General features: G+C 37.5%; 2 protein-coding genes and 1 non-coding gene across 3 annotated transcripts in view; 1 reads left to right on the forward strand and 2 right to left on the reverse strand.

The window, feature by feature from the left end:
• The window catches only part of LOC145204459 (uncharacterized), a 30,501-nt gene extending 11,562 nt beyond the window's left edge, over positions 1–18,939 (forward strand). Inside the window, exons 23-47 of the mRNA XM_080077012.1 lie at positions 187–264; positions 496–566; positions 1,095–1,269; positions 1,682–1,784; positions 2,312–2,540; positions 7,184–7,267; positions 7,600–7,776; positions 8,080–8,133; positions 8,484–8,657; positions 9,111–9,270; positions 9,713–9,873; positions 10,505–10,620; positions 11,036–11,189; positions 11,806–11,977; positions 12,219–12,337; positions 12,853–12,970; positions 13,246–13,385; positions 13,730–13,862; positions 14,216–14,312; positions 14,684–14,834; positions 15,319–15,533; positions 16,339–16,489; positions 16,558–16,671; positions 16,968–17,140; positions 17,790–18,939. Of these exons, the coding sequence (XP_079933138.1) occupies positions 187–264; positions 496–566; positions 1,095–1,269; positions 1,682–1,784; positions 2,312–2,540; positions 7,184–7,267; positions 7,600–7,776; positions 8,080–8,133; positions 8,484–8,657; positions 9,111–9,270; positions 9,713–9,873; positions 10,505–10,620; positions 11,036–11,189; positions 11,806–11,977; positions 12,219–12,337; positions 12,853–12,970; positions 13,246–13,385; positions 13,730–13,862; positions 14,216–14,312; positions 14,684–14,834; positions 15,319–15,533; positions 16,339–16,489; positions 16,558–16,671; positions 16,968–17,140; positions 17,790–17,943 (3,473 nt within the window). The 3' untranslated portion in view covers positions 17,944–18,939. The remainder of the gene's footprint in view (positions 1–186; positions 265–495; positions 567–1,094; positions 1,270–1,681; positions 1,785–2,311; positions 2,541–7,183; positions 7,268–7,599; positions 7,777–8,079; positions 8,134–8,483; positions 8,658–9,110; positions 9,271–9,712; positions 9,874–10,504; positions 10,621–11,035; positions 11,190–11,805; positions 11,978–12,218; positions 12,338–12,852; positions 12,971–13,245; positions 13,386–13,729; positions 13,863–14,215; positions 14,313–14,683; positions 14,835–15,318; positions 15,534–16,338; positions 16,490–16,557; positions 16,672–16,967; positions 17,141–17,789) is intronic.
• On the reverse strand, positions 3,382–5,776 carry LOC145204460 (uncharacterized). Its single transcript, XM_080077013.1, has 6 exons — positions 5,447–5,776; positions 5,128–5,305; positions 4,714–4,894; positions 4,447–4,633; positions 4,059–4,145; positions 3,382–3,994 (listed from the first exon to the last, which is right to left on the reverse strand). Exons 1-6 carry the CDS (start codon positions 5,611–5,613, stop codon positions 3,898–3,900), a joined length of 897 nt encoding a protein of 298 aa, XP_079933139.1. The 5' UTR covers positions 5,614–5,776; the 3' UTR covers positions 3,382–3,897.
• Positions 18,940–19,208: 269 nt separating the features above from the next.
• On the reverse strand, positions 19,209–19,281 carry Trnav-cac (transfer RNA valine (anticodon CAC)). The gene has a single exon. It is a non-coding gene; the product is annotated as a tRNA-Val (tRNA).
• Between the last annotated feature and the right edge of the window lie 3,736 nt (positions 19,282–23,017).

The following is a 23,017-nucleotide window of genomic DNA, read 5'->3' on the forward strand; positions in this document are numbered from 1 at the left end:
TAAAAATGTTACAAAAACACTACCACAGAATCAGGAAATTGCGGCAAAAAAAATTTGCGATTAAAAATGCATTTAATGCAGTTGTTGTACCCATTTTGTTCACATACAATAACTGTGGTAAAAATTGCATGGCAGCTTGTAGAATGTGTAATCATCACCTGTATTCGATTTACTTGCATGCTATAGCTTCAAAACGCTCAAAACTTTCATCATCCAAGGACAGCCAAAATGAAATTGGAAGTGAAATTGAGGCCCCAGTCTATGGTAGGCTTAGAATCATGTGTACAACTAGTTTTAAATCACGTCTGCATATTTATCCTGTGTGTTTGGTGTCATTTGTAGATGTTTGTGGTATTATATTTGTTTATTTTTTATGAAACAAAACATGCAAGACATTAAATAGTAGTTTTTTTAACATAAACAAATGTTTTCGAAAATATAGCAATTGTTTGGTTAAATTTAGGTATTTGCTCCTTAACTTTGTATTGTTTACAGGCTTAAAGGGTTACAGTGGACCTGGAAGTCAGTCTTCTGCATCTTTTCTTAAATCGACTTCTAGCAAGAAGGTAAATACACTGATGTTTCATGACGTATTTATTGCTATTTGACAAGACTGTTGTATAATGATGATTTGTAATAAGTGTCATCTGAGTTGATTTTATTTCGCTGGATGAAACAAATTGTAGCAACACAATTGTGCTAAAATATTCACCATGACGAAAATCTCTGTACATATATCATTAAAATCACAGGGGAGGGGCTCATCAAATTGGTTAAAAATGCTTGGCATATATAAAGGCAAAAAAATTGTTGCGGTTATCCCTCTAGGATTCTAACCCCTAATAAAAAAAACATGTTTTATAAAAACAAGTAACACACAACCTTCATTAGCTTTTATATGCATAGAAACTGCATTTAAAGTGTAGGAAAAATGCTGTGTTCATTGGAAAAGCACTATGGATGAACAAAAAAATAAAATAGCTGGCAGTGGTCATCAAAGATTTTACGCCAAAAATGCATGGACAACTTGCAGTTTTTAAACAAGGGTAAAAATGTCAGGACCTGTTAAAAGGTGACTGATTTTTTATTTGTAGAGCAAAAGTACTCGAGGCAGTTTGCCTGCATCAATGAGGAACAGATCAACTTTAGCAGCATCCCTGAAAATGCCTGATGGAGAAGTGATTCCAGTTGGAGGGTCGATTGCAAAATTAAGTGACAGAGAAATGAGCGAGACTGAAGATGATGGGTCTGCTTCACAAACTACTAAATGTAAGTGTTTTATGTTGGTTATGGTTTTGTATGGGGCTGGGCCGAGCCAAGCCAGAACCCGAGTACTCAGTAGCGAACATCGCTCTTTTTGATGCTTGGTGTTTGGCCATGCAGTTGCACAAACTGACCCAAGCATTATATTTGCATATTTATTTTCATGTAAGCGAAACTAGTGTTTGAAAGGATATCCAAAAACAAAAATCATTGTTTTATTAAATGTGTTGGATGGTGGAAAAATGCAAACTTCTGAGATTTGTACAGCTTAACACGCCACTGGTGACATCTTGGAAAGCTAGTGTGCAATTAAGAATGTTTGTGACTTCACAATGCAGAGCCTGCTCGACCAAACAGAACAGTTGCAGTTTTGGCTCATCCCTAGTTCTGTATTAACAATGATTTGTTTTTGTTTTAGCTTCATCCTATGATAAGAAGTCAAAGTCTCCTGAACCTTCAATGTCAAAACCAAGCATCAAATTTGTTGCCAGTGAACCAAGCACCTTGTCCGTCCCAGAAAGGTTAAACAAACAATTAAACAACATTTTTGTTTTTTGTGCAGTGTTAGTAATACAGACAAATCCGGTTAACAGCTTAAGCAATTTGCCAACCTCTTTTTGCAATTAACCTGAAAATTTCGGTAACAAATTGCTTGGCTTGTTTTTTTTTATTGATCTGCAGTTTTATCAATTTTTTCGTTGTATTAGGAGAGTCATTCAGTGGTGCGATTCAGTCAGTTTGCACCGGTTCTATAGAACCGTCCCATGAAATTTTATGAGATCAGCGAACCGGTTAGCATTACTGGTTATTGTCAATGGACTTTTTGTAACAGAACCGGCTGAAAAATATGACTTTTGTGATAGAACTGAGTGACAAAAAATTTGTAGTGACATCACACACTTGCAAACACCTTAATTTTAACACCCATAAGCAAACACAATTCTTAATCACTGTTTCCAGAAAAATTGTCTCAAGACAAAAAACACAGTTTGATGTAAAACATTTTCAAGGCAATTTTCTGATATCTATTGCCTTGTCTTGCTTTTAGCTCCATAAAGCAACCACGCCGTGTTTCATTTGCCGAGGTGGACAGCTCAAAACAAGCGACAACCACCACAGAGGATGAAGATTATGATGAGGATGACGATAAAGAATCACATGTTCCCGAGGTGAGAATTAGCAAACGAGGGGAGGCAGCTGAAAGCCAAGATGAGGGCTCCTCGGAGTACATTTCTGAAACTGAAGAGGAAGGGGCATCTTCCGAAGCAAAAGAACAGGTGAGTTATTTTGTTCATTCAAGAAGTGATATAAAATCTTAGGTGGCTTTGCATATCGCATGTTTGTGCATAGTTCAGTGATTTAAAAGAAATAATAATGCCAATTGTTATTTTTACATGTACTTTATATCTAAAAATTAAGGAAGCCATCTGTCGCAAAACAGTTAAATAAGAGAGACTGATAATGCTCACAAGAGTAAAATATGTATCTCAATTTTAAGACGCGTTGACTGTTTCTGATATAAATTTTGCAAAAACAAGATAAAATGACACAGTAAAGATTTTGAAAGCATTAATGAAGCAGTATTAAAAATACAAGGCATGCGATGTATGTTTTTTCCCCAAAGTAACATACTGGTCAAATAGCGATGGTGAAACTATTTATGTTGGTCAGGTATTCTATTTAATTTTGCACACTTGATAAACTAGAAGTCAGTTTTGTTTTCTCTATGATAGATTACAAAACAAACAAAAAATATTGCCAATCCACAGTAGGGATGGGCCGAGCCGAGCCAGAGTACTCGGTACCGAGCATCGCTGTTTTTAATGCTCGGTGCTCGGCCGAGCAATTGCACAAACTGACCCGAGCGTTAAATTTGCATATTCATGCCCTGCTAACACATGTAACTAGTGTTCTAAAGGGTGTCTATGAACAAAAACGAATGATTTTCCAAATGCACTAGATGGCGGAAAACGCATACTTTATGGGCATGTACAGCTTATTAAAACACCGCCGGTGACGTAAGAGACCTTATAGAGCTAAAACGTAGAAAGGGGATTTTTGTGATGTCATAATGCACACTGAACATTTGCAGTTTTGGCAGATCCCTAGTGCACAGTATACAAGCAAAAATGCTTTTATTTTCAATCCAGTTAAAGCATGAGTTGTACAGATTGTTGCCAGTCAAAATAACATAAATAAACAGTTCATTGAAAAAAACTTGTGTATGCAAGAAAAACAACCTTCAAAAACTTTCTGTTAATTGTGGGACATACAAAAGGCTGCAATATACTAGTGATCCAAAAATGTTACACATACCATACTACATACTGAAACTGCTTTGTTTTTGTAACACAAACAGTGTTTGCCTGTCTCTAGGTCCTTTGTAGCATTTTCGCATTCCCGATGCTACAATTGTCACAGTTCAAATATAAAAAAGCAGAACAGACATGCCAGCTTCTTAACAAAACAATACAACAATTATATAGTTTTTGATTCAGAAAACAATGATCTGTTAAACAAATGTCACTCTAAGTACCATCAGGTACCAAAAAGTTTTAAATAGAACGATGATTAAACTTTGCTCTTTTATCTATTGCACATTTTTCGACATTTTGCATGTCATGGTCTTGAACTTCAAATAAAAGTCTCATTTTCATCAATATCATCATACTTCGATAAATGTTTTGGCAATCCTGTGGCTAAATGATTTTGTGAAATTTCCTCGGATTTGCTGCAAAAATGTTGCGAATATTTAGTGTATAGACTGAGGTGTAGTTTTAATATCAACAACTAACATTTCATGGGAAGCCCGAGTTTCGGTATCTTCTATACTGGCAGTTGACAGTTTAGGCAATTTTTCCAAAATCTCTGCTTTTTCTTCACTGTAAAATACTGTTTTTTTCATGCTAAACGGTCAGGTTCATGGGAGCTTTTACAAATCAATCTTCTATATGTTTTGGTTAAAGCCTCATTTTTAAGAACTATATGCTAAAGATAATACAAAAAGATGCTTTAGAAAAGAAAAACAAAAACACATTTAAAATTTTGAATTCAAATTTCTGGACATCATCTTGTAACAGATTATTGAATGGATTTTATAGGATGACAAAATAGAGCAAATAGTTCACATGCTTTAAGTTATCCTGCTGAACATTAAATCCTATAAAGCCACAGTTTACCCACCAAGGAAGTTTTCTTTTACTGGTTGCAAAAGGTAAAGATCGCTTTTCCGTTAGGTCAAGGCCGGCATTTTTAAATATTCCGTATAGCGGTTTTGCCCTTATTGGTTTGGGGTCAAACTGGGTTTCTTTGAAATCTTCTTCAGTGCACATAGTGCTGACATTGCAGGTTTGAGCCACACACTGGGTACCTGTGACAAAAAACAGCATTCCAGGTAGAAGCTTTAACATGATGAACATGCAAGCAATAAACATGTCTGCCATGTTCTACCTGTGGTTGAAAAGGTTTTATGTCCTTCAGGCTTTTTAGTTTGATCTACAACACTTGGAACAAGTGTCCAGTTTTTCCCCATGAAACTATTGCGATCAATTATGCTTGAGGATGGTGGTGTCCAGTTGTTTTCAATGTCATTTTGCATTTCTTCATACAAAGACCTGGCCACTGGCAAGTCCTAGAAAGTTAAAATGCATTTATTATAGTCCCAGATACTACTATTGTAGCTATTTGAGTTTATTTTGCTTGGTAAAAAAACATAGCAACACATTTGCACAAGAACAATCACCAAGCCAGAAATAGCTATGCGACATTATAAGGTGCAAATAAGTGAAGGGCACTATTGGTGGATCATGGCTCAGTGAGCTGCAGCCATACCGTTAAATATTTACCAATGAAATAAAAACTTACACCATCATCTGTAGCAGACAACCCTATTGGAAGTGAAGATGAAGTATTTGATGGTCCTTTAGTTAGCAGTTGGTGCATTTGATTGTAATAAACCCAGTTACATGCTGCATTTGGTTCACCAGTGGAAAATTTTTTGTACTGCTTTTTCAAATTTCTCCATTTTTCTCGTATTTCTTTCCTAAAAACAAAAAAGGATTCAGTTTGCAGAATATGCAAGTCTATTGCAATGATTCACTAAACGTTTGGATGCCAACAACTTTTTGAAAGGTCACAAAAACACTAGAATTGCTTTTCTCCGACTTATTTTGATGCCACTTACCATGTGTACAAGAGTCCTTTGCGAAGAAATCTTGATTCAATTTGTTTGTAAAACACTTGATTTCTCAAACCCTTTCTATCGGTCACCAAAAGCACGGCATTGTTTACAACATTGTTTAGAAGCTCTTGAGTCGCAACATCGGACCAAACTTTCGGACTTTTTCTCATCCTTTTACCTGATTTTTACATTTATTATTAATTGTTGTTGAAATTGCGTGCGAAAATCGTTCAGTGGAACACACAGAGATTAATAACTGGCTGTAAAAGCATTTCTAGCTTGTTTTTTTTAACTCGCTTTACTTAATCGCATTTAGTGGGTTCCAAGCGAGCTTTCTAGTCCATTTGTGCAGTCAACCGTTGCGATTGTATAGAAATCGTATAAACAACATCAAAATATCGTTGAGGAAAAGTTTAGCTGTATTTTTTACAACAGTTGTAATAATGTAATAAACCGTTATGAGAGATAATATTGTAAACCGTTTCAAGCCGAAATTAAAAAAAACGGCAAGCCGATTAGCCCGAAATACTATTTAAGGTCTAAAGATTTTCGTACTTTCGAGTTTTGAGCTGATAATGATCCGGGTAATTGCTCATTACTTGTATATTTACGACCCAAGGCTTACAATTATTTGTTTTTCCCGAGCAGCATGCAAAACCTCTTAGCTTGGTCAACCATAACGAGAAGCCTCACAATCCGCTTTAAACACGTATCGTTATTTGTTGATGTGATTTCCAGCCGAACAAAACGCTTAAGCAATTCTGAACTAGCAGACGCGCCATACAATTGTACACCACTTGCGTTTCTTTAATTCCACTTGACATCAGTGGAGCATAAACGCTTTCAGTCTGTTTACACACAATCGTTTCGAAGTGCTTAAAGCTGGTTGCTTTCGAACCACCCTAAACGAATTCGTTTCATCAGTAAACCTAGCCTACAAACGCCTTAGCTGACAATAGTTACTAGCTAAACGTTTAAAGCGCATTGATTTTGCTCATTAAATGCAATATTTTGATATTTTTCTGCAAAAAATGGTTATTTAAAAAAATAAGTAGGCCTAGTCTAAACTTTAAAGCACCAATTAACAAATAATAAACGCTACCTGTCATTTTTAGCTGGTTGAAACGTTTAGTTGTTGATTACACAGCTGTCAGACTAGTTCGCAAACGACCTTTCGTAGTTTTTGTACCACACCCAACCTAAGCTGGCTCGCAAAACCAGCTTCCCAACCCGCGTGGGCATTGGACCGTCGCGAACTTTTTTTTCCTTTTTTCTGTCATTTGGTTCTGTTTCCGTTGCCTACGCTATCGATTGTACGACAGTTCAACACTTAAAGGGACTGAGCTTCCTAATAGCTGCTCTCCTCTGCAGTAGCTATACTAGTAACTGCCATATAAGACAAAGTCTCACATATATTGCGTTTTGTCAGTGTTTTCATGTAAATGTTTTTATTTAGTAGATGTCTTGAAATCAGCTAAACCATTTTTTAGCAGCTGTATTTTTGGTACAAGCATGGATAACAATTCTATTAGTGTGCAACCATATCCCATCCTTTTGCATGTCTTTTACAAAGAAATATGCAAAGTTGTCGTTCGATAATGTAGCCTACACATATATAGCCTAAAACCGCTGCCTAAAATTTCGTCTTGACTTGTCTTTTTGCATATTTAATGCACATAAACTTACCAAACGGAACACTTCGTCACTACAACAACAACATACAACACTTGGCTTTTTTAGGTTGTGCCTCATTCGGAAACAGCTAGTAGTGATTCTCGACCCCTTTCCAGTCGATCAGAGAAGCTTACTGCGCATGCGCAAAAGGTAAAATTTGTCACACGCAAAAGACTGACATTCTTACTAAACTTTGTTTATCGTGCACTGTACTACGCGCATTCAGTGTTATTTACCCTGATGAAGGCGACCTGTATAGGACGTCGAAACGTCGGAATAAAAATACATTTGCCAGAGGAACTCTGTTATACTATGCCTGGCAGCAATAGCATATCTTACTAAACGTATGATAAAAGCGAGTAAGAATGGAGAAGCTATTTAATAACAAAGAGCATGTACTTTGTGTTTATGTATTTAATACTCCTTCTTCTAAAAATTTTTTAGATTCTAATGATAAACAGCTGTAACACTTTGCCTTGAAGGTTGCAGCGCTTGTGGTGAAGACAGCGTCCAAACAGCGTCCAAAGAGCGGCCTTGGGGAAGATGCTAGTGATGCTGCTGCTCTTTGGAACAAAGTAATCGAGGACGAAAAGAGTAAATTTGAGTCAAAAGAGGAAGAAGAAGAAACTGAAGAGGAGGAAACATCGGACGAGACAGAGGTCGGTTTAGTTATTTGGTTGTGCTTTAAGATCGCCTTTTGTTCTAACGACTTAGCTGGAAATGTTGTTTGTTAGTGTTTTTTATTTGTATCCTCGGTTGTCGGGCAAGGCCTATAGTTGCGTTATGTTCGCAATGAGTTTGCTGTCGATCTGTCTGCCTAATTGCAAACTCGTTGTTTGATTTTAAAGAGGAATCGACTTATTAGTTCAATCTATCAGATTTTGTTACATCTGCATCATAAAAACCCGTGCTTTAATATTTACATATTTTTATTTTTACATATTAAAGAAACCGTTTTTTAGGCAACGACGACTCAAGCCGGTGCTGATGCGGAATCAAAAGATGACAGACACAGTGTAAGTGGTGGCGCCATTTAGTTACACAAAATTAGTTTCATTTTGTCACTTACAGTGACATCTCTATCTGAGTACACGGTGAATTCAATTGGGTACATGGGTACCAAACGTTGCGTAGGGTTTTACCCGGAGAGATATTTCAGTTTTGGTAATTTGCAACGTATATATGATAACATACATACCACCACTTTAAAACGGTTTGGTCCGCTAAAAAATATCAAATTGCTTTTGCATTTCGCCACGTAACCGTAAAATCAACCACAAACGTACATGGGATCACAGAAGCTGTTCTAAAGGGGTATGATAGGTAAAAAAAGGTGAGCACTGACTGAAAAGTATTTTTCTTACAGGAGAAAAAAGAAGATGAGGGCAAGAGGCAGGAAAGATTGAAGAAGATTATTACTGAAAAAAAGAGAGAGGAGAAAGTCATTGTTGCCAAACCGTCAACCACCAAAAAAGAACTTTCTGTTTCCGATTCTGTCCAATCCGCAAGTTCTGTACCAAGCTCCATATCTTCAGTACAGGTGAAAATACGTTTATAAGCAAAAATATAGGTTCAAAATCTACCGGTAGGGAATTTTAAAACTTGAGGGGAGGAATTAACTTTAATTTGTACACGTGGTTCGTAAATAGATACTTAAGCTCTGGGAATATAACCTGTAAGGTTGATAAAAGACCCAATTTTGAAAGATCTTTGTATGGTTTACCGTCACTATATTAGGGAGGAATGAAAATGTTTTAAATCGTTAAGGGAGAAACTTGTCGAAAAAGGTTGGAAAACCACTGTATTAAACGTTGTTGCAATAACGACTTGTTTAACAAACAACACGTTATGTTCGCGTAAGGTATGTACTGACAATGCTGTTAAAACGAAACATAATTATTTCACAAAAACGGACAGAAAACTGCATATTTATAGCAGCACGTATTTGTTTGATACGATTTTTAAGCCAACACGAAATTTCTTTTTTCCTCAGGAGGAATTTGTAAGTAAGATTCAGGAAAAAGCATCTGACCTTGGAATCGAGGCGAGTGACCTTGAATTTGAGGGTGACGTTGTCGATAAACTTGAACGATCTGACATCAAGCCAGACGAGGTTGAGGTTGTTCACGACAAAGAAGGTGGAAGACATATCGGTAAGTATCAAATCACAACATAGCAACACGTTTATGCATTTGGTTAACATTCAAGTTTTTGAAACGATAAGTCCATCGTCTTTAAAGTGCTGAGATGTAGATATATCACCCTAATTCGATTTGAATAAGGTAATGCTAATTAGGATTTGCTGTGTATAAACATTATTGTGTTTGTTCTTCCGGGAATGTGATTAAAACTAAGAGTACTAAGTTGTTGGTATTGTCATGTTATGCTTACCCGTTGTCCAAATATGTTTTTTACTGCATTTAAAGTAAACAGTCGCAAAGAATACGTTATATGGTGTTTTGTTTTACGCACGGTAGTTGACAAAACAAAACACACATCAAAACATTATCTATCACCTGCACAACTGTTTTGCAATAACGTACTTTTACGTTTTTTGAAAATTACAACTCAAACAATTTTACATATTTTATTTAGTTCGTTCCCGACGGAGTTCAACAACAGCGAGTTCTGTTCTGACGCCAACAAGTAACGAAACTGTGAAGGAATCACCAAGACAAGCTAAGACTGTGTTCAAAGAAATTCCAAAACCAATACCTTCTGAATCTGCACCCAAACAAAAACTGGTAGTCGATTTGGTAGGCAAACGTGATTCTATTTGTGTGCATATATGTTACATGTGGTGAATGTTGTATAGCATTTTAGGCGCATAAGCCCACCTATAAGTTATTCGCTACAACTAAAAAAACTATTATTTATCCAGAAATGTCTAAACTTTGTGAACCGTTTTAAGTAGGTACATATGTCTAAATCGGATGAGACCACAACCTTATTTCTCAAACATTAGCAATTATAAGTAGTAGGTCTTACTACTTTGGTGTGCTCTGCATATTGAAGAAAACAAAATATTGCTTTTGCTGTTCCGGCAGTTTTGTTTTCATAATATGCCGACGTTTCGATGTCCCACACAAGACAACTTCATCAGGATAATGCCGAAAACTTATCGGTCGCTTTTGCACCATTGAGCTAGATGTTATCACTCGACCATTGGTGCGCACTGCGTTTTTTACCACCGCGTTTTGTGTGTGTTTTACCGCCCTTTTTGCTTTGAAACAACGTTGTGTTTTTAATTTATGTCATTACCCTGATGAAGGTATCCGTATGGGACATCAAAACGTCGGCATATTATAATAAAAACTGCTGGAAGTTTTGTTGAAACATTAAGCCTGGAAGCAACAGTTTACTCATGTTGTATACGGTACTTTTTAGCCTCCCGCCCAGTCAATGTCGCCCAGCCGAGCTTCCAGTGTGACGACATCGATGTCATCAACGTCATCAAGATCTCCGATAAGTAGAGGAAGCAGCGTTTCGCCAGAAAGAAGAAGGTACAATACCAAAAAAAACTTTTTTCGTAACTCACGTGTATGTAAAGCCTTGACTTTAAATTTGTTGCTAAACTGTTTAAAGTGGTTACACCTGTTTTTGTAACAACAAAAAAGGATTAGTTCATGTTTTTATGGGTTCTTATCTTTTTATTATTATCGTTACCCTCAGAACTACCATAGTATTTTTTTAATAATCCGTTTTATAACCAACTATAACGTTACAGAAGGATGGCGTAACGAAAATTAAACATAACAATGTAATTATCCCCAAAAAATACTGGATTAGCCCTTTGGGTTAATTACTTGTAGGTTAAGAACTACTGGGCTACGGTTTCGAGATATCTATGCGATTAATCGGATTTCTTGTATTATGATTGTGTCCTTATGCTCGGTATAAGCAACTCTGATTTGTAAGGCCGTCGATTCCCTCCGACAAAGAAGGTGTACAACTCGATTTTGACGTCACCACTTACGAACGGAAACTTGGCGATCCGAAGACAGAGGACCCGACGCTACAGGCCCGGACACATGTCGAACCGGAGAAGATTAAAGCTCCTGCAGATAAAAAGGTTAGTATTTCTTTTTTCAAGGTTAAACAGATCTTATTCACAAGAAGTAATTCAAGTTATTTTTGACCATGTTTGCTGAAAACCTGCATCAGAGTTTTGATTGTACAGTCTTTTGACAAATTTTTTTGGTGGTTCCTAATTTGTGGGATTATCCCCTAAAAGGGCATTTTCACATTGTTTCGTTTCATGATATCACAGTTTGCAAACTTAATTTTTGAGAAATGGTAAATGATATCAATCAGGGTCCTCTTAGAGGTAACTTAAACGGTTAAAAAAACTTAAACGGTCATAAAAACTGTTAAAAAAACACTGAAGAATTTAAAACAGCTCCAAAAATGTGTACAACTATTTGTTTTCCGTTGTACAATAGCGCCCTTCTCATTAGATTGTGCACTGAGTAATTACTGCAAAAAATGTGGCATACTGATGGTGACACAAAAATTTTAGTTTTTACACGTCAATACCGAATCACTTCAAAATCTAAAGTTGGGAAAATAGGAAGACATATTATGATTTCCCAACAAACAAAAAATAAATAGGCTTCAGGACATGCGTGAACTACAGTCGTTTAAAACTGAATGCAACGACACAAAACCTTTTGTTTAAATCTGTACAGGCCGGTGGTGAACCTGCAAAAGGTAAAGTAGCAGCAATGAAGCAACAAGCTGGAGCTGGGGTGGCTGAATCTGTAAAGTCCGATAGATCGTCAGTGAAACCTCCTAGCAAGGCTAAAGCGGGTGCAAAGGTCAAACCACCTGCTGTTCCAACGAAAGGACCACAGAGAAAAGGTTGCCAAATAAAATTATATCATTAACTGAAGTGGCTATATTCGCCTATACGGGCAATGTTGTGTCACCAGCTGCTGATCAAACCATGCAGGGCAAAACAAATTGCACTGTCTGCAGTTTGCTTATCAGGTATTTGCTCTGCACACGAATTAGTTATATTTTTTATGTTTTTGAAGACACAAATACATTTTTGGTGAAATGTACTACGTAGTGTGTAAACCTTTTTTTCTGCGATTTTTAGGAAAGGCGGGGGCAAAGGCCGCAGATAAACTTGGCATTCAAGACGAAGGCAGCACAGTTGGATCCGAACACACCGAAGGACAAAAATCTGTTCGCGATGCAGCTAAAGCCGGACCTGACGTATGTATTTGCAATTTCCAACCACATTATTGCAATAATAATGCCATAAGATTGTGTGTGTTAAAGTCAGTGGTTCTTATGGGTTCAAACATAACCTTCGGGATTCGACAAGAATTTATAGAGTTTGGGTAAAGGACGTTAATATTTATGGTTCAGGAAAATCCTTCTGGCGTACCATAGACATTTATTTGCGTGGTAAGTTTATTTGCCGCTTAACATACCTACAAGGACAATGTGTTTCCTAACATTGCTTAAAGGTTTTTTGTAAGTCACCAAACCAGTTTTGTAAGTCAGGCCGGGCCTTTCGAACCAGGTTCGGGTTTGAGTTTACATATAACGGGCTTGATTCGGGTCTGACTATACACTCGGCCTCATTTCTGCCGCAATTTTACCAACTTTTGGGTCCAACTCGGGCTTTATTATTTGGGTCAGGCTTGCATGTACTTTCGGGTTTGGGCCCAATTTTATTACAACACCAAACCAGTCGAAAAAACGCGCCTTGTTTCATTTAACAGCGAGGTGGCAAGAAGGGCGACGCTAAAACAAAGAAGTCAGAAAAGTCCAAGTCGAAGATTGCCGAATCTGCAAATGTCGAACGAGAAGTCGTGCAAAGTTCACCGGCAAAAACTCCAGGTATATATAACTGGTTTATTACGAAATCGGAATTGTTAAGTTCGAAAAATAAAATATCCCAGAAATTAATTAAGGACTGTATTGCCATCAAACCAGCAAAGTCGGGCCAGACTTTTCAGTCGGGTTTAGGCTTTATTTTGACGTTTACGGGCCTGATTCCACAGTCCATTCTAACGGACAGATTGACAATATTTGCGTCTTTAAACAAACATAACCCATTTTTTCGTAGTACTGGTAAGATTTGTGCTTTAAGGCTGCTCATTGTGATAATACAGGAACCCCATTCTTGGCCGGACATCCCAAGGAAAAGAAAGTTCCAGAAGAATCGCGAGTAACGACGTCACCACCTGTAGAAAGAGCTGAATCAGTGATATCAAAAAAATCAAAAAGAAGCGAAAAAGGAAAGAAAAAGAAGGTAAAAAATGTACAAAATCAAATAATGATCTTCATAATTGGACAAGCATATAGATTACCTTATAGCTGTATTCAAATATGATTTCAGATTTCAACTACTGAAAGTTAAAAGAAATATACCTAGCTTTACATCATTTATTTGTTTTTCTGCCGTAAAATCACTTGAAAAATCTGTTTGTATTAACCCAAAACATTACAGTTAGTTTTTGGTTTTGCTGTGCGTTTGCAAAACAACTCGTTCTAGTCGCATAAAATTCGAGTAAACCAAGACTTAAATGATGAAAACCGCTGACACGCATTTTAAATCCTTTTGGTTTTCACATTAAACAACTTGCACTTCTGTAGCAGGACCCTGGACAGGCAGAAACTAAAGCTCGTGATGTCACTGCACCAAAGCCCTCGGCTGCCGATGAAGGCAAAGCACAGGTTGTTGTCGAGAAGCGAGGATCGCCCGAAAAACCCGAAAAAACTACTAAAGGTAACAACCATGAAAATACCCTAAATGACCGTAATTACCACACAGCGTGAGGTTGGTCGCAGTTAGAACGTTTCAGAGCAGCTTTTTTACGTAGCCATTTTGAAACCTTTTGTACAATAGCATCTGTTAATAAGGTGTAATTCTATCAGAAACGCACTGGTCAAAGGGGTCGGTTTTTACTTTGAACCAAATCTTGAATTTAACTTCAGTGGCCTCTTAGTTCCTTTTGTATGTGAGTCTTAGCCCTTAACTTTTCCTCGATCGAACTCTACATAAAATTTGCATTGTTGGATTTTTAACACTGTAGAGGCCATTTAGACCGAACTGTATTATTGGCAAACTTTGTACTCTAGTCGCACCAAAGAGCGCTGTGTCCGAGAAGAAACAAACTGATAATGAAGAAGAAGAAGAAGAAGATATAGATGATCTTCCTCCAACGCCAGCCGAGACGTGAGTTGAAATTAATCACCAAATTGTTTTCAAAACTGAAGTAAAACATCCTGTGGCCCACACACAAGACCAGTGGTTCTCAACTAGGACCTATGGGGGGCCACGAGCTGTTTTCCGGGGGGCTTCGGGTGTAAACTCACTATAAACATCCACCAAATGTCAGTGAGTCATTCTCATTTATAATGATCAGAATGAAGTGTGTGTTGAGAAATGATTAAATTTCCTGATTGAATCGATTATTTCCACACTATTTGTCCATATTGAGGTTTATTTTTGGCCTGATAGATCATGGACTTAATTTCGTTCAGTTTGCTACATACATTTTTGGTATAGGTTGCCACAGGTCTTACGGGGTAACTTATTCTCTGCAGGCCGGAAGATGAATATGCTTTTGTACGGGTCGAGGATACCCCGGTAGAAGAGAGTCCAAAAAGTCCAACTCCGCCACCACCGCCGCCAGAGGTCGCTCCCGAGTCTACCAAAGCTGATGACGAAAAATCACAGATATCTGACTTAACTGCGGTTAGTTTGTTTGAGGCTTTCATTCCATTGATTGCGCAATATAGAGTTTACCGTGGATAAATTGTTCGTACCCAAATACAAGTTTGAGTGAGCTGAAGGGATAATATTTTTAACCTTACTATCTAACCAAGGGCAAGTAAACGCAAAAAAGTATACTCCTAAATAGTTCAGACAAACAAAAATTCTCTCACGGCACACTCATGTATAAATCATAGTACTTCAGGCATATTGAAGTCGTTATACCGAATCAAGGCGGTCTCCAAGTATTCACCACCAAATGACAAGGCATAGGCTAGAAAAATCTAGCCTGAATGCGGTGGGATTCGAACCCACGACAGGAGCCGTTCCGGGACTCCCGCTATACCAACTGAGCTACTTAGACATTTCTTGCATGTGCCTTGCCATATTGGTATGCTTGGCTTTCATTAGGCCTGGCGTATTTTTGTCAAATATTTATCGTAACGTTTGTACCATTTTCACGCAGGGTACAGAAGGGACTGAAATTTCTTCTCAGGCGGCTGCCCAGAATGCAGAAGACGAGGCCGAAAGAGAAGCCAAGTTGGCAGCAAAACAGGAGAGGGAGCAAAAACGAGCCGCTGCCGCCGAGAGGAGGAAGCAAGAGGTGGAGAGGAAAAGGAAAGAGAAAGAGGAGCAGATCCGCAAAGAGAAGGAGGAGCAAGAGCGCCAAGAACAAATGAAGTGAGTAGGAAGTTTAATTGTCTTAACTTAAGCTTTGGTCCTAACCAGTTTTTCATGATGACTTTAGGGTGGTTCACAGTGCGTCCATTATATCTGGTGATAAAATGGATGAGCATTTAGGCATTTATTTAATTAGTTGATGAAAATTTTGTCAGAAATTTATTTCAAATCAAAATGTTAGCTGTGAATTGTTTTGTATCACAAAATTTTGTTTTGAGAAGTATATATCAAGCCAAAACGCTTGTTGTGTATTCTTAGTTTTTTATTGGTCCAAGACATTTTTTGAATTGGGCTTGTGAGTCTCCCTGGTCTAAAACGAGTTGTTTTAAGAGTTGCTGTCTTATTGTTGGGCAGGAGCAATTTTCTTATAGAGGAAGGGGTGTAGATTTTATGGGGTGATTGGTCAATGGGTGAAGCTATTTTACAAAAATGACTTTTGTAATGGGACAATAGCTCAATAGTATAAGATGTTCTGTAACATGTATTAGACACTGATTTCGGTATAACGCTTCCAATAGGTCTGGCGTACTATTAACGGTTTGGGTCACATTACAAAAATACTGTACAAAACAAAACTTTTTTGAAATACTTAAATAGAAATCATTACTCTTCAAGCAGATTTTCATAGCAAAATAAATTAAACCAATTTAATCTTCTCGATAGGTATAAAATATATTAAAACAATAATAAAATAAAACACAGTAAAAATCTCCTTGGAGACAATCATTGTGCGTTTGGCATCAACAGGTTTTTCATTGGACAGTTTGTTATTTTCTTAATTTTGTGCTCTTTTTTTAATTTTTAGGGAAGAATTAGAAGCCGAGCGGAGACGAAGAGAGGAAGCGACGCGAATGAAAAAAGAAGAAGCTGAAAGAGCCAAGCAACGTGAAAAGGAAGAGGAAGAGCTGAGGGAGAGAAGAATCCTCCAACAACAGGAGCGGGAACGCAAGCAACAAGTCGGGATCAAAAACTTATTTTTTCTTTTTTATGGCCAAAAATTAACGTTTTATCTTTAAAATTTTAGGAGGAATACAGACGCAAGATGGAAGAAGTGCAGAAGAAAAAACGAGAGGAGGAAGAAAGGAAAAGACTTCTCGCTCTGGAAAAGGCAAAAGAAGAAGAAGAACGTAGAAAGGAGGTCAGTTTTATTTTGTTTGTTTATAGAGCATAACCAACTGTTAAAAATAATAAAACAGTATTTCTTGCACCCAAATAGTTTTCACAAAAAGAATAATAAAATACTAAACAATACTTCTCATAACAACAGTAAAAGCCAGTATTTACCGCAACTCAAAGTTTTATCGTTTTTAACGCATAGTTTAATAAATAAACCATGTTTAGATTTCTATGGCAGTTTTAGCCTCAAAATAACCTCATAATATTTCCCTTGAAAAAAACTCAACTTCGGAACTAAACAAATTTGGTTTTATCCAGGAGCAAGAAATGCTTGCCGAAATGGAGGAGAGCGAGCGGCTCCTCTACGAGCAAAGAAAGAGAGAAGAAGAGGAAGAGAGGCGCATCCGCGAGGAGGAAAGACGAAAAAGAGAAGAAGAGGAGGCCAGGATAGCTATGGAGCAAGCAAGGATACAAGCCCTGATCAAAGCCAAGTAAGTGAATGAGATAAATATTAAAACGAACATTATTTCACAACTGGGTTCAGCCCTGAAGCGTCAACCTACCTATGCAGCCCAGCGATCACGGCATACTAATAGATAAATCACAGTACACCAGTCACAAATTATACATAATAAAAATCACTGGGTTGGTGTACTGAATTAGTGCGCATAGGATTGTAGGCTTTATCATTTTCTGTAACACTGTAGGCCAGGAGTCGGGAATCTATGGTTTGCGAGACAGATGTAGCCTTCTGGTGACTGTGTTTGGCTCCCAGACAAGTCTTGGTTAGCAGTTCTAAACACAATAAGTGATAATTAATTGTACTGGTATTAAATCATAGTATTGAAATAATTTTCACGTGAACTTTAATCCATTTAAATAAAAAACTGTGTACTTCTAAGTGTTTTAAATCGCATGTCGTTGTATTTGAAGTAAAACATAAAATATATGGCTCTTTCGAAAATCCTAAAAAAATCCCCGAAATTTCCCCACATTTTGATCTTATTATAGCTGTTGGTTAAGTTTATGTTATGTGTTCCTGTGTTGAATTTTTTTTTGGAAAAAGGAATAGATTTTTAAGTACAATAATGATTTTAATTACGGGTATCGTTCATCTGGTAGTAATGAGTCACTTTTTAGGCAACAAGCGGAATTGGAAGAAAAACTGAAATTCGTCCGCGAGTTTTTGCTGGAAGCGAACGGAATGGATCAAACACAGAATGTGAATCGAGCCTACACGTTCTCCTACTTTGAACTCATGCAAATGCTAGGCCTGGACATACCAGTGGAATAACCTTGATTCGCATAGAATAATTTACATTTATCTGAAACAGGATAATGCTCTACATGCTTGTGTGAAAATTAATGGGTCAGTAGATTTTTCACCAACATCCTTCATCTGAAATGGTGCCCATTCAATGTGAAATTAATGGGTCAGTAGATTTTTCACCAACATCCTTCATCTTATTGTTGTTTATACGTTTGCTTGAAGATTTAAACGGAACAGTACTGGTGGCACGACCACTGGGTAGGGCTAATGAGCAATAATTTTACAGTTGCATCCACGATTTTACGATTATCGTCCGTAGAGCCCCGAAAATGGTATAATTAGGCAATGTCCGAATTAAATCAAGTTCTATTGAAAAGTATGTTGGGTCATTGTGTTGTCATTTTATATATATTCAAAATGTCACCAATATTGGAATGAATAAACGCTTTTTCATCGCTTTTTCCTGTGGTAGAGATTTTACCTGTTAGTATTTTCGCATCTAGGTGTTTTCATGTAATCAATGTTACTGACTGTCGAATTCTTCCTTTTGCATTTACAGTGTTGTTTTGTTTGTTTTTTACCCAGTCTTCCTAGAAGCGTTAAGTTACTGTAAATTTGCTTTTTACCTAATTCTAGCGCAATTATATATATACCTGTTTCTTCCAAAAACAAACTTGCTTTCAGAATCAAAGGCCTTGTAAAGTGTTGTTGTGTGCATTATTATTTTTCATTCGTGTGCTTTTTAGGTAAACTTTTGCATTGTATGTTTGATGTAATGTTCTTAACTTTGTCTTTTCAACCAGCCAATTTTTCAAATGCTTTCATTTCCAAACTTGTATTGTAATTTTTTTACCTAATTATGAAACATTCTATTTGTAATTTTTTCTTTCAAGATTTTCCATTTGCCTTTCCTACAAATTTACATCAAATTTTGGTGCATTAATTTGTAGCTTGACTGTGCCCTAAAATATACGTGGTATTTTATGCTGTAAATAAAAAAAGTTTATGAATACAACTATCTGTAGCCTACTACCGCCCTTGCACAAATATTTTCATGGTGTTTAATAGCATATTAAACTGAACTTAATTAGCTTAGTCTTTGGGGATTTAATTGACTATTAAATGGAAAAACATAATGAATTTTAGGAAAAGATTTGAAGTTTGATTGCAAAAAATGGATTGTGTTTTTAACTTGTTAATTGATGCAAAATAAGTTTGCCTATAGATGCTATAAAAATACTCTAAGGCTCCGAGCAAAAATATGTTTGAAAATAAGAAAAGGAACTTATTGTTTCCGCCCGGGTTCGAACCGGGGACCTTTCGCGTGTGAGGCGAACGTGATAACCACTACACTACGGAAACGACGGCGCAAGAGGCACGTACGATCGGTATTCTTCAGTTCCAAGCCGCACTGTTAATGAATAGGAAACAAATTGTATTAAATTACAGACTACAGTACTGTTAAACCATATTGTCTGACTGTCTGGGTACATGCTCTAATCTTTCGTAGCTGAATGTACATCAAAACAGCTATAATATCCTGCGTGGTTAACGTACAAGTGCAATGGTTAACATACAAGTCCATGGTTAACATATAAGTGCAACTAACATGCAAATGTTCAGCTTGAACGGAATGTCACAGCTGCTATAAACTAATGGTAATCAAGCGTACATTACCCTTCACGACTTGAGTATGCTCTTCTACAACAGTTGTAGTGTTATTTGTGCTCTCATTAGTTAAAGTGCGTGCGTTATTTTTACGCAGCTATAGGTTCTTGTGATACTGAATAAAGAATAAATAAATTTTTTAGGCAGAAAAAAAATCTTTTCGGTTTTGGGCGTCTGACGTAAATAAACAACATAGTATCAGAAATGCGCACACAATCTTGTCTACGTCAGAGGCATTCGGCGAACTGGGTCAATCAATAGCCTCAGCCAGATAAGGCCAGAGAGAAAAAGAGAGAACCAGTACAGCAAATTCGCCGCGCCGTAGCTTACTACGATCGCATCCAGAACGCTCCTTTAGCCCGCAGCAGACCGAACCTACTTGAACTCCAGAAGAGAAACTAGGTCATTGTATTATTTCTATTGTGTGGTCAGAATGGACGCGATCGAACTGAGAGCGCGACGTTGGCGGGGCGTATACAAAGAGAGTAGAACGCTGCCTCTGTTAAGGCTCAGAGAGCGGCAAAGCACCTGGATGCCCTCGCTGCTCGTTCACGGCGATCAGAAACATCGACCGTATATTTGCCTAAAACACTGCGCGAACCATTGTGAAGGTGCTGTCTGCTGGGCGCGATAGGATAAACGGAGGAATGGAATTCGAGTTCACCAAAGTTGTTTTCGGCCAAACTTGTCTGCGCTGAGGTCGTACTGACCTAGTTAAAGGAACTGAAAGTAACGAGGAAAGAAGGGAAAGCAAAGAGTGCGCTACTTTTCGATTGTAAACATTGTGCGGACGTAGACCAGGAAGGTTATCGCTATGGCCCAAGTTTATTTATACACATGACAGCTTGGATTTAATAAAAAAAGGAAAAAACTTGTGAAATTATTCTACGACTTTTTGTTGTAGTGCCAGCAAAGAAATTTTTGAGAATCGGTTCGAAAAGTGGTTAGTTTTGCGGCCCAAGTTGCGGTGTTACTATTGTCGTCAGAAAGTATCTGTTAATTGCATTTTCAAAGATCTATGAGTCATACAATCAAGACAAATGATCTTCTTGTTTAGATTATTATCAACCTATATGCAGTTCTTATTCCTTGAGTTTTCATTTAGTAATCAATTTAGGCAAAATCTATTGTTGAGTTTGGTAATAATTTCATGAAACCTTATTAGACAAAGAGTGTAATAGCCGGGCGCACATTTTAACGCCACGCAATTGTTCATGGCCAGGCGGGATGAGGGTTCAGCCAAGTACGCTTTGAGCGGCCTTCGTCGCGTCAGCGCGTTACGCCGGAATTTCAGCGCAACGCATGCTCTTGCTAGTGTGGCCTTGGTATCAGGGCTCCATTTATCATGTTGGCTGTGCGCGGCAATCAGTGATCAGCTACGGATGCGGGTAGACTTGTTGGTAAAACCATATGGGCTTGGTATGGTTAACGTTTTCATGGTCAGGTTTGTGACAGCCAGTATTTAGTCATACCGAATTTTTGTGGTATTTAGGGTTTGTTATGATTTGATCGCCAAGGTTAGAAAACTAGCATGAGTGTGTGGAGTATATTAAAGTGTGTATTCTTGACAGACAGTAATTTATGTTTTATTGTTGACATATAGTACAGGTTATGTTTACATGTATGTATAGCAGCCACAGCGGTATAGCTTGTATATTAAACAACAAGACCAACTGGTGACCGTATTAACCTTTGTCACTTAAACCGGTGTATGGAAATGTAATACCCTGACTAGCCTCATTAACAGATAAATGACCAGTTGGCTTGGTTACAAATTAGGCTATCCAAATAATTGAAATCGGAACTAATATGTTCTGTTTCATGTGTCCTTAGCACGTTATACATTTCCGGCATAAATTTGCCCATATTTAGGACACAAATCTTGTTTTAGACAACATAACGCCTGGACTACCATACCGTGTTGTACAAATCACCATTATTCTTGGGAAAGCAAAAGAGACGTACAAATGACCTTTGGGTCGCCGTCGCGAGAAAATTATCGGTCACTATATTTACCAATGCTAAAGTTTATTTTTCACGTTTTGTGGCTTCATTAGGCACGCACATGCGGTTAGCAGCTTGCCAATTTGTAGCTTGCATATCGAGCCTTATGTAACTTGCGCCAGACTTCGAGGGTGTGACTTCAATTCTATGTCAATAATAACTAGACCACGACTTTGTACAATGACATAGCACTTGCAAAGCATTGACATTTTAAGCGTGATTTAGTAGTTCAAAGCGCACATCAATGCTTTTTTCCAAAAGTAAGAAAGGCGAATATTTGGTATGTTTTCCGTTATTTAATGTCGGGTGACTCATTTCTTATTTTTTAAGACAAAAATTGTCCAGTTTTTGTATTATTAAGCATTTTTGTTTGAGTTGTGTTGAAGCTTAACAGCTATGTGGAATGTGTCGTTAGTGACCTGTCTTTGTTACCATTGTTCTAAGACTAAAGAACGCTTACAACAATTGAATGAAAGCGACTCAGTTTAAGGACTGCCAATGGTGTTCAGAAATAATGGTAGCGCCATTTTTCTTTTGGTGACCTCAGTTGATCCGCAAAAAAATTCAGAAAATTATCAACCATTTTTTTCTGGCGTTCGTATTTTAATTAGACCTATTCCACCGACAACTCACTATCACTAGACACATGGCGACGGTGTAATGCTAGTGCAGGGAGAAAACATGTATACATATCGAGAGTCAGTTGGGCCCAGACGTTGCTGTATTTCTTTACGTGGGAGGTAGTATGAGTGGGTTTGTGTGTTTGTTCTGTGAAGATTAGATCCAGTTTAATATTTACTACACAAAACTATGAGAAGACTGTTTTGGGTCTAATGCTACGTACCGAATATAGAAATAAGTACATGAAAGTATATTTCTAACACCGTTTTTTTGCCGAATAAAACATTTTTATTATCTTTAAATAGAGACTTTTTTAACTTGCGTTTCACCAAAGTTTACTAGTCATGGCGTAGAAAACTTTAATAGTAACCATACGTTATATAAAAACAATCAAGCTTTAACTACGTTTCATATATCAACGCACAGACCCGTCGTTTGTATTTTTGTGCCATTGTGGCATTCATATGGCATGAATGCATAGCCTACGGTTTCCCGGTAAACCGTCACTTGGGCAAGGTTTTACGTTGAAAGAACCCACATAATCTTGCTTTGACGGCTGCTAAGATTTTCAACCGTTTGCTATTGTGACGAATCTAAAATAGGCGGTTTATTTCAGTCTCGTTTCTCCGAACAGACAAAACTTTACCGAAATTATTAATTCTCGCTCTTCAGACATTCTCGGGGGTTGATAAACTGAACGTGTTTATGATAGAGGCTCTCTAACTAACCCTTAGGTAGTGAACTTGACATATGTAAAGCTTATGCTTTAGGGCAGTGGTTCTCAAACTCGGTTTTCGGGGCCACA

This window comes from Phallusia mammillata, chromosome 8 (genome assembly GCF_965637545.1).
Source record: "Phallusia mammillata chromosome 8, kaPhaMamm4.hap1.1, whole genome shotgun sequence".
Lineage (NCBI taxonomy): Eukaryota > Metazoa > Chordata > Ascidiacea > Phlebobranchia > Ascidiidae > Phallusia > Phallusia mammillata.